We start from the raw sequence: 16,042 nt of genomic DNA, 5'->3' as shown, positions 1-16,042 counted from the left end.
GAGAGAGAGAGAGAGATGGGCGGAGCTCTGTACGCGGTTGTGAGAGACACGAGCTTTTGAAATTATATTTCCCTTGATTTTACAAGTTGGGCCTGCCTAAGGTCTATATTTATTTATTTTTTGTGGTTTTGTCCGGTGGGATACAGGTTTTATTATACTTCCCAGTGTTCTGAGAAAAGTACTATAGTTAAATTTACTATTTGTAATTCAACTTAAATGTAACTAATTTTGCTAGTTAATACTTTATCTTTGTTTTGGAAATTAGCATGGCAGCTAGCTAGCGTTAGCAGATTAGTTAGCTATCTTAGCTGGCATTAACAGTTAACTGTTTAGCTATCTAACGTTAGCTACATGGGAAGTATTTATCTGTTTGCCTATAAATGTATTTAGCTAACCTAGACAACTAACGTTACACACTTAGCTGACTTCGTTCGCTAACTATCCATCATGCGTAACAAATGCAGTTTAAGTTTTCATGATGTACAGTTTGGTGTTCATGGCTAGCTAGCTATCCCTAATTACATTAGGGATCGCTTCCTTTTTCAGGGAATTATCACGGAATTAGCTAGCTAACCTAGGTAACTAACTTGAATGTGCTTTGACAATATGGAAGAATGTGTGCATTTGAATTTGACATTTCGCGGGTGCTCGTATCCCAAGCGACATGGCCAGCTAGCTAGCTATAAACGTAGAAACAATATAGCTAGCTAGCAGTTTAAGCAAGGTAACTAAGCTAGCAGCTAACTTGGAAACGTCGTATAACTACACTTTTAGCCTCCGCCATTATATGCAGATTCATTACATGTATTGACGCAGTATATAGGTCGTTGTGCAGTTAGCTAGCGTTAGCTATCTCGTTAGTTGCCTGGCTAACCACTAGCTAGGTATGTAGTTAGCGCATAGCTTAGCTGGCTGCTTGCATCTCCAAATTCATTCAGTTATTTTGGAGTCATTTTAAGTATCAATGGTTTGTGTTTTTGAGTTGTTCAATCCCGGCTCTTTGGCTGTTGTTATATTTACGTCTAGGTTTACGAATTTGTAAAGATAAGACCACTTTAATTACAAATTATCTTAGACTGTTATGAGTGTAAATCATTACCCGACCAAAAATCTCACTTAAAATTATGAATTCCAGTTGTGTAAAGTGCTTGGTGTACACTTTTGAAGCTGTAGTACCTGTAGACTGTTTAATCATGCCAATGTAGGTGTTCCAGCGGAGCAAATTGATTTACAGTTATTTCAACTTAAACAACCCAGGAACCTTCTGGCTGGCTGTTATATCTCTTCTACCATCACAACAGGCTCTCGGTCTTTGAATCTGCGTGGGAGACATAAAGAGGAATCTGCATAGCCCTCAGGGTGAGGGGGCATACAGCTGGGATGCCGCCAGTGTCAGAGGCTGACGTACAGTTGGTGCATGAGGGCCCTGGAAAACTCGTGCTGGCTGACTGCTTGTGTCCTGTCTGCCTGGAGATCTTTCTGGAACCTGTCACACTGCCATGTACTCATACCTTTTGCAAACCCTGCTTCCTGGAGACTGTGGATAAGGCCAACATGTGCTGTCCTCTGTGCCGAAAGCGAGTGTCCACCTGGGCCAGACATAATGGCAGGAACAAAACCCTGGTGAACATGGAGCTGTGGAGACGTATCCAGGAAGCCTTCCCTGCACAGTGTCAGCGGAGATTAAATGGAGTTGATGATGGGGATGATATGAATGGCAAGTATACTTTTTACTGTTTTGTTTTTTTTTAATTAGGGAATGAGGGTATTTTCTGTGTGTAATATACATTTTAGTTGTCTGTTGTTTTTGTGTTCATTGCATAACAATGGCAAACTAAACACCTCAGTCTGTCAAACAACTGTGTCTCTGTCCTAGTACAGCAATAACCCTGATTTTCACAGTTTAGCGTTCCCCACACTCTTAAAATATCTGATTAAATTCTTTATATAAAGAATCAGTTGTGTCAGAAAAGGGACACTACCAAAATAATCCAGGGCAAGCATTGAGGTTAATTTAACAAATTTAAAGTGCCAAGTGATAACACTGGTGGTAGAGTTTGACATTTTTGGAATAATCTGGGAAATCTGGAATGTAGACCTTTGTTTCCAGTCACTTATGGAAATGACATTAAGTGAAACTGTTTGATTAAGTAAGCCAATGCAGAAATGAACTTCATGATTTGGATTCTCTGGATTTTATTTCCTTATTTTTTTTCCCTCTCTTCCCACAGCATTTATTCCAAAACCCAAGGTTAGTCTTCCAGGAGAGCTCAGGAAAGAATATGAGGACCAGATTAGCAAGGTGAGAGAGGGAACAGATCATACCTGAAGACATACCTTTGTAAAAGGAACACTTGGACATGTTTTTGTCTCTTTCTGTGCTGCAGTTTGTAGAAGAGAAGCGTGCTCTGGAGGAGGCGGAGAGGAAAGCCAGCGAGGAGTACATCCAGCGTCTCCTGGCTGAGGAAGAGCAGCGAGTAGTGGAGGACAGGAGGAGGCAGGAGGAGAAGCTTGAGGATGATGAAAAACTTGCAAGAATACTAAGCAAAGAGCTGGTAAGTTCCAAATCACTAAAGCCTTACTTGGAGAATCCAAAAGTCCTACTTTATTTCAGCACAAGGTAGCAAACTGAATCCAGGTGCTCAATATATGGTTAAAGTCTTAAGATATGTTATTGATTAATATAAGCCCTTAATTTAGGGAGTTTGGGGTACAAAGGATATTGGGGTTTCATGGTTTCTTATATTGTGAAGACTGCTGAAGCGGTGAGGAGAATAACAATTTGATATCTTGTCACATTTAACAATTTGCCTGCATGAATAATTAATTTAGGAGCCAACTAACGTATTTACAATGATGTGTCATTTTGTTTTACATTTTCAGCATACTCTAACTATTTGTCAGTTTGGTTTGGGGTCATGAAATTAAACCCTGGCCCTTATGTACACACCTAATGGTTTTTATAGTCACTGAGCAATTATTTGCTTACTGACTTGTTGACTTGTGTTTTTCGTTAGAAAAGACAGTATGAAATGTTCTAGTTAATAACTTGGGCTTTGTTTTTGAGGAATATGAGTGGACATTATTTTCATTTGTCCTTTTATAAAGTTGAACGGTCCCATTATTTCAGAATATATCATGGGTATTAACTATGATCTAATTGCAGTATTTTGATGCATTGTGGAATATCCAGGGGTGCACATAACTTGTGCATGGGTACATATATTGGGTCTAAATAAAGTATGTGCAGCATACTTTCCAAACATTTTTGACATTTTCAGGACAATTACTATAACAGTAGAATATTCCCCATGCATCACTGGTAAGACAGCCATTATGACAAATGTGTTAATGTTAATCATCAGTTGGTAATTATGTAACTTGTAGTCTTTGATCTTGCTTAATTGGATGGGGGTTTTTTTTCCATGTTACCAAGGTTAGCCCCAGCAAGTAGTTAGTTTACATTGTCTCACTTAAATTGTTTTAATTGGGTGGAATTTGTAACTATTCATTAACATGTCTAAGAAGCAAGCTACATTAAGTAAAGAACACATGAACATAGTGCAAACTATAGATACCAGGTACAGCCAGGGTCAGAAATCCAGTCAGCCTCTTGACAGGTGGCAGGACAAACTGAATCCAGAGCTGTGGCAAGCACTATGTAACATTTTTCCTGTTGGCCTTTCACACAGATGGAACTGCAGTCAGCATTGGTGTTCACTGTGAGGGCGTTCCCAAATTTTGTCAGATGGTTGTGATCAGAGATTCCATTGTGCATGTTCCGCGTACCATCCACACCCAGAAAAACTGCTTTAAATCAAACTAGGGGGGTTCACATTGTTAGATGGTCTACATGACCAAGAGACTTGAAAATATGGGGGTTTTAACCTGCCTTTCAAATTCAAGCATTTTCTGTGTTTTCTAGCCAACATTCTTGACACTGGAAACACTTTGCACTTCACCTCCCTCATGTTCCAGCAAGAGAATTTGACTATTAGTGAATGCAAAGATGCGCTCATGGTAGCTGTTGGCTAACCGACACTGCTTGACAGTGAAGGCAAGTGCAGGAAAGAGAATATTTCAAATGCTCATGCTGACGGGTACAAGGTTGATGTATTGAGAGGATTAATTCATGAGTTTGAAAGCAGATATGAATCCATTAATTCATGCAATTTTTATCCTTCAACTTGGCCTTAGAAGTGCAAGATCCCCACAGTTTTTGCAGTGCAACACTGAATAACATGCTTCAGAAATATGAGACAATCTTGCCTGTTATTAGATGCCATCGAAAGAGAATGGTAGTGTTTAAAGCAAACAGGGAAACGTTTAGCAGCGTCCTGTGTATGACTTGGTCAGCATTGTGAAGACAAGCAATTGCGATAGTTACTCCAATATTGGCAAATTCACTCTGTTGTGCCTGACACTGCCCTTGAGCAGTCCTCATGTGAGAGGGGATTTTCACATTAATAAAAAAGTATAGATTCTGCTTGTAAGACATTCCCCTCTCACTCCTGATGCACAACCACTTGTCTATGATAACAGAGACTTCTAACTCAAAGTCAGCTGTTAACATCTGTGTGATATTAGCTCACAGTAGACCCAACCAGGGGGAAAAAAGTTGGCCGACATCAATCATGTTTGAAAGAGGAAGGCAGTGAGGGGAGCAGTCAGGAGGCTAGTGATGATAACAGCGTGGGAAATATTTAAGCAGTGTAAAGTGTGAGCACCAAACAACATAGAGTGCTGCTTTGAGAACCAGACCGAAAACGTTATGTGCATCCCTGCATGTGTCAAATTGTGACATATATGGTCAACTAATTGACCATACTAGCAATGGCCAGTGGACATCATGAACTCAAAGTAACATTTGGTCTGTTGCAAACAGAAGTCTTCGAGTTAGGAAGCAAGTGTTTGACAAGTGTTGTTCTCTCTGTTTGTGTAGAACTCAAGCCAGATTTTGGAATCTCAAAGAAACATTAAACTGAATGATGCTACTTCAGCCAAGACAAAAAAATCCTCTGTTGGACACATTGAGAAGTGGGTTTTCTGCCTCTTGTATAGTGCTTCTAATTCTTTTCTTATGTGTTTTTCTTGTCTGTTTATGTGATTAATTCTGAATTATTTTAATCTGAATTACTTTGAATTTTCTTGTGCCATAGGTTTCTGTGTCCAATGCCTTCTGGACAACCACACTGTGAGACCAGTCCAGCAACCACCTTTTTGGCCAATAAGGTGCATTCTCCTTTGTAAATTTAGATGTCTTGGTTTGTATATATTTAGGATATTCCAATTTTATGTCATTTTCAGATTCCCTCTATGGGAGAAAAATGTTGTTAATCCATCTGTTTATGCTGCTTTAAACTTCTTCAGGAAACCATTCTGAATGCACCATTGACGCTTTTGCCATGCGCTGCAGGGCCTTGCAGTCTTGAAATGCCTGCCTCGAATTCTTGCAGCACATCTTGGCACTCAAACTCTGACCCTGACCCTCATGAACAGCTCTCCCCCGCTTCTGAGAGTAGCAGCTTCCCCAAAAGGAAGATGGAAGACTCTGAACTGGCTGGGGATGCTGACCTTCACAAGAGGCCCTGCAGCTCTCCACAGGGCAACCTCACCCTGCAGGAGCTGGCACTGCAGGAGGCCTTGTGGAGCCGCTGGCAGCAAGAGGAGGAGGACAGGCAACTGGCCCAGCGTATCCAGAGGGAGCTGGACCGCGAGAACATCATGGACCGCAGGAAGGGCTCCGCTGACAGCTACATGCTGAGGCAGAAAAGCAGCCCCCTTCCTACCACCACCACCACCACCAGCACCAGCACCAGCAGCAGCAGCAGCAGCACTACCCCTGCAGCAGCTTGTGTCTCAAGGCAGAGAGTGGGCAGAGAAAAGGCTGGGAAGAGAGTGTCCAGAGCTGGCAGACAGCCAGAGGGAAAGATACCCAAGGAAGGGCTGGCCTCTGCACGGATGTCACCTTCCTCAGCCTCCCCAGCACAGAGGGGGGCTAAGCAGAAGCAGACTACATTGGCTGAAATGTTTCCCAGCATGGGCAGGTGAATGTAAAAGTATGGCAGCCCGACTGTAGAAACGCCTCGCTAATCCTCAAGGGTCTCACTGCTACTAAATGACTTGGACCCAACTCTCTAACTTGGAGTATCAATCCTTATTTTGTTTGCATAAGTTAATTTTTTTTAAGTTTTTTTTTGGAAGTAGTGATGTAAGTTTTGGGTGACTGGAGGGAATGTTTGGGTGGAGTAGAATGTGCAGTGTCCTCACTTTCTTTGTTTTCTAGTGTATATTCAAGTCATGAATAGTTTATAAGGTTGAGTGTTTAAATTCTGTTGACTACTGCACAAAGTTATTGTTACTTATTTTTAATTAATAAAACAAGTTGAAGAAACCTTTTCTTTTGGTGTCAGGTTATTGCACATGGAGGTGATTAAGGAAGACAGACATAACTGGGCATAGTTTACATAAATGACCTGCCCTTCGAAGGCTACATCTTGATTGGTAGTTCATCTGCTATAGAAAACCCAGAATCTCAGTATATTTCCCATTGTTCTTGTAAATATTTTAATCTTTCTTTTTCTACAAATTGGTTACCTTTTTATGTTGCATATTTTGCATACTACATAGTTGTTTCCAGATATCTTTTCATGGCAGTGATACGTTTTTCAGCAAATCCACTCTTGGGAGAGAACAACCCCACACATGAATGGTCTCAGGATGCCTTATTGGAATGACACAGGACATGGTAGCATTCACCTTTTCTTCTCCGAATAATCATTTGTCCAGATGTCCCAAACGGTCTGAAGGGGGCTTCATCAGAGAAAATTATTTTACCCGTCCTCTGCAGTCCAATCGCTATACTTCCTACAGAATGTCAGTCTGTCCTTGATGTTTTTATTGGGGGGGAAATAGTTTCTTTGCTGCCAGGAGCAATTTGGTGATGAACAATGCTTTTTCCAGCATGATGGGACACCATGTTACATGGCAAAAGGGATAACCAAGTGGCTCAGAGAGCAAAATATTTAAATTTGAGGTCCATGACCAGGAAACTCCCCAGAGCTCAATCCCATTGAGAACCTGTGGTCAATCCTCAAAAAGAGGGTAGACAAACAAAAATACAGAAACTGATCAACTCCAAACACTGATTAGGCAAGAATGGGTTGGCTTCAGTCAAGATTTTGCCCAGAAGCTGATATCTAGCATGCCAAGGTGAATTGCAGAACTCTTAAAAAAGAAGGGTCAACACTGTAAGTATTAAATCTTTGCTTAAACGGGATGTACTTGTGAATAAAAAGGTTTTTTTTAATGAATGAAATGAAATTGTACTTCACTATACCATATAAACATCTGACAAAAGGATCTATAAAAATTGAGTCAGTAAATTTTGTGAAAACCAAAATTTGTGTCAGTCTCAAAACGTTTGGCCACGACTGTATATCCATATTGTCCATATTATGGTAGGCCAGGCCAATACATTCTGTAAACAGTAACAAACTCATGTCAATCTCAACAGGGGATTTTATTTTTTCATCTGGTGAAGGAAAAGCCTATCATCACACACTGCAATTTGGGGACTTATTATATCAGATGAGTAATGGTCCTTTTCATGCACTATATTAATATCCGTGTGACTGGGACTGTCGTTCCCACTAGAACGGGCTTTTCTTGGTGGCTTCAAATTAAACTATGCAGACTGAGAATGTATTTAGTAAAGGTGCTATTTTAACTGGTTAGCTACATATCAATAACTGCTACATATGTAACAAATTACATTAAGTCAGTAAATGCTTCCTGGTCAGAGGTTAACACAACCCAAACTACTAACAAACTATCAGAGGAAAACGGTGTCTGTAAGCACAAGTACATTTTTACTCTTGTAAAAATAATTTGTATGTGAAAAAAAAAAAAACCTTTTTGAAGTGTTTTTACAGTAGTCTGATAAATGCATTTGACGTATTTAATAAAAATCTGACCACTATATTATAATCCAGCACAGCTACTTGCAGTGTCAGACCATGTCATTCACCCTGTGATGATAAAGTAATTTTTTCTTTTGTTTGGGACATGCCATTGGCTCTTAAAAGTATATTCTTGGTAATATCTACTCACCAGTCGCAGGATCGCTAAAAATAACTGAAATGTTTTGTCATCATTGACATGCTGCAGACTATGATGACTGTCATGCAAATTATATTGCCACTTTTCATTTAGTGACATCATTGCTGTGAAACGCATCGTGACGGACTCGATTTGGGATGAGGATGTGGTGACACAGCTGTAACTGACTCTGTAGCTCGTGACCAAGAGAACAGAATATCTTCTTGCATGATCATGGTCAATTTCTGTTTAACGTGCTTTATAATACCACCCAAACACATTATATCTTAAACTAATCCACTTTAATATTCTTATAAATGAGCTATATGAGCCAGTACATTTTTTTGTATTCCAGAAATTGCCTGACAGCTAGCTTTGGCAGGCATCCACCACTTCTCTTCACTCATCGCTGTCCAGCAAGCAGGAATGGACAACGGTTGTGTTGTATCAAAGATAGCATGATGCAGCCACTGTCCACGACTGTGTTATACAAAACAGTGTGCTTTCATGTCAAAACTTGCATAGTCTGTGCCATGTACTTATCTGCCCATTAACAGATAACAAGTTACAATATTTCCTCAAAAGGAAATGCTGAATGTGTGAGTGGCAAGAAGAGAGGAAAGATGATTCTTTGTGTTCGTGTGCAGCGGTCTTCAGAGTTCCTCATCCTAAAGGTCTTCAGAGTTCCTCATCCTAAAGTACTTAAGAGATTTCTTTCTCTTGCTTGCTCATGCATTCTTGTGTGAATAAATGAGCTGTCTATAAATATTGTGTTATAAACACAACACTTGGTATTGTCACATCCTAACCTACTGTCGGTATTTCAACTCTCAGGCACAGGTAAGAAGTCCTTCTACTTTTATTCTGGCATGTATGTGTTTCTTTTCCACTCGGGAGCCCTCTGTTCCTTAGTGCAGTTTTTCATTTTAACATATTTGTGCTCATCAACTTCAAGCAATTTCAGGTAAAGTAAGGCATGGAACAGAAGGAAGTACATGACCATGCTTAAGGTTTTCTATGTGGTAGCAAACGTCTTTTATTTGTGGATTCAATACTAGTTTCAGTGGTTCTTTAGCTGAGAGGGAGGCTTTCTTAAAATGTGCCTGAGAGCAATGTTCTTAGTTATGTGCTCTTGGTAGAACTTGTAAAGCAAGATGCCAGTAATACCAAGGATACAAGTTCATGATACTTTCAAACTGATAGATGTAAAGCCATGAGATGTCCTGCAAAAGGAAAAAAATCCATGATCTTGTTTGTTTTTAAACATTCTCATAAGAAAACTGTGTAGGCTATGATTTGACCTTAAGTCTGAGATCAGTTCACAAGAACAAAACATCAATGCAATTGAAAAAAAAAAAAGAGAAAATGATTCAGTTATTCTGCTTGTAAATATGCAGATTTTTACACACACACACAATGCTGCTGTGTTACGCTTAGTGTTATATGTTTGAATATGCATCAGGTAAGCATACATGCTGTGAATGCTTATATTACATGAAATCCCAGTGTTGCAGTTCTGAATAAGGAGTACAGATTCTCAGACCACACAATGTCTCTGTGCACATCCAGGTTCACAGCAGTGTAGGGATGTACTCCACTCGCTGCTCAAGGTGCTTAGGTGTGTTCATGGTTCCCGTGGCAATTGTGAGCACACTAGCCAATCTGTTACTGCTATTCCCTGGTATGCACTATCACTACCTCCTTGAAGATCATGTGACATCACAGGCTAAATGGTGTACAGGTATATGGATTTCTGGATTTGTGGTAAGTGTAACACAATAGTTATGTGTTTATTATCTCATTAGAAACACCGTTTATTCACTGTAATAGTCTATAGCCTGGAGCCATGTATTGTTTGTGTTAGCCATCCACTAGCTCAATGCCCCCCTTTGGTAGATAAGAATAACACCACACCACTTCCCACACACTTTGGGAACCACTAAAGTAGCCCTTAGTCAGTGGTCACCTGCTCATTCCAAGACTGATGTTGGCTGGATATCTTTGGTTGTCTGACTACTTTGTGCCCAGCATGATAATAAAGTGGCCATTGAGTGCAGACATAATAGTAGTGGTTCTTATATAGTGGTGGATTAGCACATTTTATATACTTGTATATTTGTACATTTGTATATTTTTTGGACTAAGATAATTGTCTGCTGTGTTATTTCACATTACTGAGCTTTTCATTAGTTTTTCATAACTAAAAAACTATTGTATCTCCAATAGCATAGAAACTTAATTTGTTTTCACCTATGCAAAATGTATTTGATTTAGTTCTTTGTCTTTGTTCCATAATGCTAATACAAGGGTTCTTGATTAACAATGCCACATGCTCCAACAGCTTTTTCAGCATTACTGAAAAGCACCATACTATAATTTTTACTATCATAATTTAGTGTCATTTTCATTTTCATAACATGCCATGTCACTGAGATAGTCATCTCTGCAGGGACTTGTTTATTTTGTGATTTTGGTTTGTGACTATGATGTAGTTGTCATCTGGAAAGTCTTGCATGGTTAATGCTATCTCATGTCAGACTGTGTGTGTGTGTGTGTGTGTGTGTGTGTGTGTGTGTGTGTGTGTGTGTGTGTGTGTGTGTGTGTGTGTGTGTGTCAGGCGCATGTGGCTGCCCGTGGCTTTACTACTAGTTATGCAAAAGAAGGATGCTGTCTTTTCAGAGTTAAGGTAAGTTAGTTTTGTTTTAAACCATTATAATTTGATTCTGCTCTTCGTGCATGACAATATGTTTACAGTAGCTCTTTTCAAATATAATCCAGTGACAATGTTGTCTAGTCAGGCAATTGTAAAGATCCGCATGCACAGAGTGGACATGTGCTGCATGACACTGATGACCTGCTTGTTTTCCCAGATGCTGTTCCGTGTTCTGAACCTTTGTGTCGCAGGGCTGGCTGCTGCCATCTGTTTCATTGTCAGTAATACTGGCCTCGTAAACGGACCCCTGTGCCTTCACAATGGAACTGAAGGTCTAAAGTGGGACACACCCTTAAAAAAAACAAAGATAGAGTAAGTTCCATGTCTCATGTCTCACTTCTATGCCTCTGCAACTCTTACTGTACCATTACAGCAGAGGGGCCTGCTCCAGACCTGGAGTCCAGATCCAGTACTGGATTTGGTGATGCACTCCTTGATATAGCTGATAGACCACTTTGTCCTCACACCTGACTCTGAAAATATACTCCCTGGACTGTAAAGGCTGTGTAAATATGTCTTAATATGTACTGAATACATATGTTATTAGAGGGGTGTAGAGTAGCCAAAAACTGTGCTCAACTAAAAGTATTGTTACTTTAAAATAGTAATTACTCAAGTAGAAGTAAACGTAGCCATTTAAACTATTACTTAAGTAAGAGTAAGAAAGTAACTGTTAAAAAGAGTACTCAACTATATTTAAGTAAATATTGTGAAGTATATGTTACCTATTCATAAATAAGGCTGTTATTACACTTAAAATATGTAAAATTTTGAACATCCCGCTTAAGTGTGCAGTAATTTTCTGCCAACATAGAGGGGCTCCACTTTCCTGGGTACCGGGTTTCCACAGGCCTACTATATATAGTGATATGCGAGTATAATCGGTTGTAAACCATTTGTCTAAGTAGACAGCTAAAAACACTTTGGTAGATGTCTGCTAAATGTCATACATGTACATGCAAATATAATGGAACAAAACAAAATTATGGTGGGTAGAGAAATTATGAAAACATTTGTATTCATCGTGCAAAAATACTTAATATACAGCTGGGGTTTTTTGTTTGTTTGTTTGTTTTTTCTTTGCTTTGGGTCTTACTTAATCAATGTGTTATGTTTAAGATAACACTGGATTTATGTTTTTCATATAACATAAATCACAAGCATCACATTGCATTTGGTGATCACTTTGTGATTAGTACAGTTTTGTGAGTATTCCGAGTTCTTGCTCAAGGTCACTTATTAAACATTTTCATTTTCATTTATTTACATAAATGGCTAGCTAGATATCCTACGTTGTCAGTATGCATTTCTGTACGCCGTGAGTTCAGTTCGGCTGCTGCATTTATTTTTCTGATGCGTGTAGTTACGTAGATAGCTAGTCATTTTTAAAACCACGCTTTACTTCCGTATTAATAATGAGAGAGCACCGATTTCACACAGATATGTGAGACTTATATATCGCGAGCTATATTTTAGTCCCACGCCGGAAAATGTACCTGATCGCTGTTCATTAGTCGGTCTACTGTGACACTCAAGTGATCATCTGTAGGGATTTCACTAACACTATTACACTTGATAGGTTGTGGCTAAACGTATAAAATTAAAATAAATAAATAAATAAATAGTAACGGGGGGAACGTTGACGAATATAACGAAGTAAAAGTACTTTTCTGACAAATGTACTCGAGTAAGAGTACAAAGTACCCCATCGTACCCTGTTCTCCTATTTCTGTTTTTTGTCTTTTTGCATACCCTTTTCGGATTTTCTGCCTGGTTCTTTTTGTCATTGCGCTTTTGGTTTCGGACTTGGACTGGCTATTCCTCTACGTTGTGGATTTCCCCTTTATGTACCTTGGATTATTCCCCTATCCCTGTACAATCCCTGTACATCACCTCCTTTTTCATATCCACAAGCGTCGGGTTTTGCCCGACCCATCACATAAGTCTCCTAGAAATATCAGTGTTGTCTAGCAATATTAGGGAATTTTGTGAAATATGAAAGGCAATGGCCCTTGAGGAGTGACGTTTTCTCCGGAATCACAACAACAGTGTGCATTTTTGTACTTCCTATTTTGTTATGACAAGTTAAATGGTCAGGCATGTGAGTGTGACAAAGATATGAGCTGTGTAAGCAAAGTGTGTGTGTGTGTGTGTGTGTGTGTGTGTGTGTGTGTGTGTGTGTGTGTGTGTTAATAAATGTGAGCTGTGTAAGCAATACGTGTGTGTGTGCGCGTGCACACACATGCATGGTCTTTGTGGTCTGCAGCGAGACAAGTTACCTGTTTGAGCCTGAGCGGTGGGCCTCAGCCTGTGACGAGCCTCAAGGAGTAGTGATGTGGAATATTGTCCTCTTCCTCACCATCATGGCTGCCAGTGGACTTCAGGTTACCATCAGTGCTGTGCAGATCCTGAACATTGTACTCGGTGTGATATTTGGACCTGACAGTTATTCAAAAAAGGTAAAGATCCACCCAATGTTATTCTCAGCAGGTATTCTGGGCTTTGCTAATAGAAGTGTTGTAGGTGTTGAGTTTAAAATATGCTTTATTTCTAACTATTGGCACTTTTTTTTTTTCCTCTAGAAAGATGTGTTACAATGTGTTACAGTAAAATGTGTTACAGTAGATGATGCTTAGCAGGAGTTCACTTTTCTGATGATGAAGACCTACAGTCCTGTAACATTTGATTTAATTCATTCTGGTTTTCTGATGGAGGCCTTAAGAAACTGGACTAAGAGTGTTGATAGAGGGGTTGAAACTAAACTGGATTGAGTGTGTTGATAGAGGAGTTGGAATTAAATTGGATTAAAAATGTTGACAGAGTGGTTGGAATTAAACTGGAACGGGTGTGTTGATAGAGGGGTTGGAACTATACTTAGCTTGAGCTGGCAGCCCTCGATTATGGGAAGCAAGTATCAGTAGAAAAGATTAAAGATCAGGATGTGTAATTTGATGCACTCCTTAAAATGTTAAAAGATTGTGAGTTCAGCAGTTGCAAGCGGTTAAAGTAAAGAGGATAATTAGTAACACAGCTTTTAATGGAGTTCCACATTTTTCCTTAGGGTGTTCCTGCTTGAAGAATGCTGTGTGCAAAGGATTTAGGAAGTTCCTAATAAGAGAATGTGAGTGAGGAGTGTTTATATTTTTCTTTTTTTCTTTTGCTTGTAAAGTGTGTATACAATTAAGATGCAGTGTTTCTTGCTTGAAGCAGTCTGTGGGGAGAACAGGAGCCCAAGCTCATCCAATCCTGTTCCCCTACACCTCAGCGTGAAGGGCTGTACAAGGAACTGGTGTGTAATGTTTATCTACAAACAGAGCAAACAAAACATAGCACACCATGTGGTGCAGAAGATTTAAACATTTACTGTACATAGGAAACCACCTGTGTTTTTTATGATACTGGACATTCCACTTTTATTTTAGCAGATAAATTAAGTGTTTACAGTGATCCTGTTAGTACAAGAGGTGCAGTACACAGAAGAACCAGCATTAAATAGAGAAAAGAAGAATATTTTTACATTTATTATCTACATTTATGTTCCTTTTTTTGTGGTGCACCATAGTCCTAGAGGAATCTTATTTCATTTCATTGTATACCTGTATCAAGTTCAAGTTCAAGTTCAAGTTTGGTTTATTTGTCATATACATAGTCATACACAGTATAACTCGCAGTGAAATGATTTGAGAGTGCTCTGTCCAAACTGAGGGAAAAAAACAGGGGTGTATAGGCAAATATATATCTATATATATACAAAATATATTAATAAGGTATGTACAATAATGTATAATATGTTTATATACACAATGTACAATGTATATATGGATATGTATAAATGTATGTACACAATGTACATAGCTAAAATGACAATAAAAAACCTCTTGACTTGAATTGACTCTCTCTTGTGGTACTACACAAAAAAATCCCAAAAAGAACTTTTTTTTCAGGTTTTACCCCTGAGGTATACAGATCTAAAAGAGAAAATATAAAGAATGAGATATTGTGTCCTAGATATGAATTAATATATAAAGAATGAGAGATTATGTCTTAGATATGAATTAAGATATAAAGAATGAGAGATTATGTCATAAGATATAATGAATGTGAGATTGTGTCCTAGATATGAATTAAGATATAAAGAACGTGAGATTGTGTCGTAGATATGAATTAAGACAAGTCTTGAAGTGTGTGAGCATTCACTGGATATACTTTTTTAGTCTAGGGTTAGGCTGGGAAAACCTAAAAATTAGAATGTGGGTGAAAGTACTAGTAAGACATCCATGTTTTTCTAATATCATCCACTAGAGATCACTCTAACTTCACTGTTATTTTTGTGTTCAAGACAATGTCTGGAAACAGAATCAAAAATCCAAACAGTGTAAAAGCTAATTTTGTATAGTATGTCAGCAGGGGAGATCTTCAAAGTAACACAGAAGGAAGAAAGGTCTCTTTAAAAGTAAATATGAAACTTGATTTAAAATTCATTTCTATTTTGCCATTAAGTTCTTGTATATTGTGTTTACCGAATTACAAATTACTTATTTACTGTATTTGCTGTATATTTGTATGGTTATATTTTTACATCTCCTTTGACAATCAGAACAGCAGGACTTCACCAGGTTAGGATTTCTACAAGATGCTGGATTTTGATGTGAGGGAATGTTGTGTCAGGTGGAAATGACTGTTACTGCACAGTCCCACTGCGAATAGCCCTTTCCACCTCCTGGCAGAGCTCTTGGACAGGGTCGGGGTCTGTGGACCACTAAAGCAATGGAAACTCTGCGTCACATTCCTAGAAGCTACGTGCCTTACAACATGGTGCATTATCGTGTCCAATGTGTCCATCTTGAGTGCAGATTAACTGTAGCTATGAAGGCATACATTTGGTTATCAGTGATGTACACTGTGCCAAATTCTCATGCATCAGTAAGCAAGATGCAAGGACCTTAATTGTGGTGAGGTTCAGAAAAAGAAAGCGAGAACCACGGACTTTGGAACAGAAAAAAACACATCATTTGGCATTTTTTATCTGATACTGATAAAATGACAGTACATGCTTCAGAGGTTTTTTCTTTTCTTTCCATTCATAGCCGCAAAGAACACAGGTTCCCATCAGCAGTATTTTCAAGGAGAGCTCAGTGGTCAGTAAGACTTGTCAGGCAATCAACATTGTTTGAAACCAATATGAACCCTCAGGAGTTGATAGATACTCTGTCCCTATAATTAGCTGGT

General features: G+C 39.0%; 2 protein-coding genes across 5 annotated transcripts; both read left to right on the top strand.

The window, feature by feature from the left end:
* Nucleotides 1–19: 19 nt before the first annotated feature.
* Nucleotides 20–6,394, top strand: rnf168 (ring finger protein 168). Of its 4 annotated transcripts, none has more exons than XM_027005877.2 (7): nt 20–101; nt 1,302–1,717; nt 2,232–2,302; nt 2,388–2,555; nt 4,943–5,037; nt 5,160–5,232; nt 5,371–6,394. In XM_027005877.2, the coding sequence occupies exons 2-7, from the start codon at nt 1,381–1,383 to the stop codon at nt 6,049–6,051; spliced, it is 1,425 nt and encodes a 474-aa protein (XP_026861678.2). In that variant the 5' UTR covers nt 20–101; nt 1,302–1,380; the 3' UTR covers nt 6,052–6,394. The 4 variants fall into 4 exon arrangements, with proteins under 4 accessions (XP_026861678.2, XP_026861680.2, XP_026861681.2 ...); XM_027005879.2 differs by having other exon boundaries at nt 90–178; XM_027005880.2 differs by lacking the exon at nt 20–101 and adding an exon at nt 112–578.
* A 3,293-nt stretch (nt 6,395–9,687) lies between these two features.
* LOC113574666 (transmembrane 4 L6 family member 5) lies at nt 9,688–14,093 on the top strand. Its single transcript, XM_027005749.2, has 6 exons — nt 9,688–9,864; nt 10,718–10,786; nt 10,971–11,125; nt 13,080–13,272; nt 13,875–13,934; nt 14,024–14,093. Exons 1-5 carry the CDS (start codon nt 9,688–9,690, stop codon nt 13,887–13,889), a joined length of 609 nt encoding a protein of 202 aa, XP_026861550.1. The 3' UTR covers nt 13,890–13,934; nt 14,024–14,093.
* The last annotated feature ends 1,949 nt before the right edge of the window (nt 14,094–16,042 follow it).

The sequence above is a fragment of the Electrophorus electricus genome, chromosome 15 (assembly GCF_013358815.1).
Source record: "Electrophorus electricus isolate fEleEle1 chromosome 15, fEleEle1.pri, whole genome shotgun sequence".
Taxonomy (NCBI): Eukaryota; Metazoa; Chordata; class Actinopteri; order Gymnotiformes; family Gymnotidae; genus Electrophorus; species Electrophorus electricus.
The sequence above is the reverse complement of the archived record's forward strand: the minus strand, read 5'-3'. Positions and strand labels throughout refer to the sequence as shown.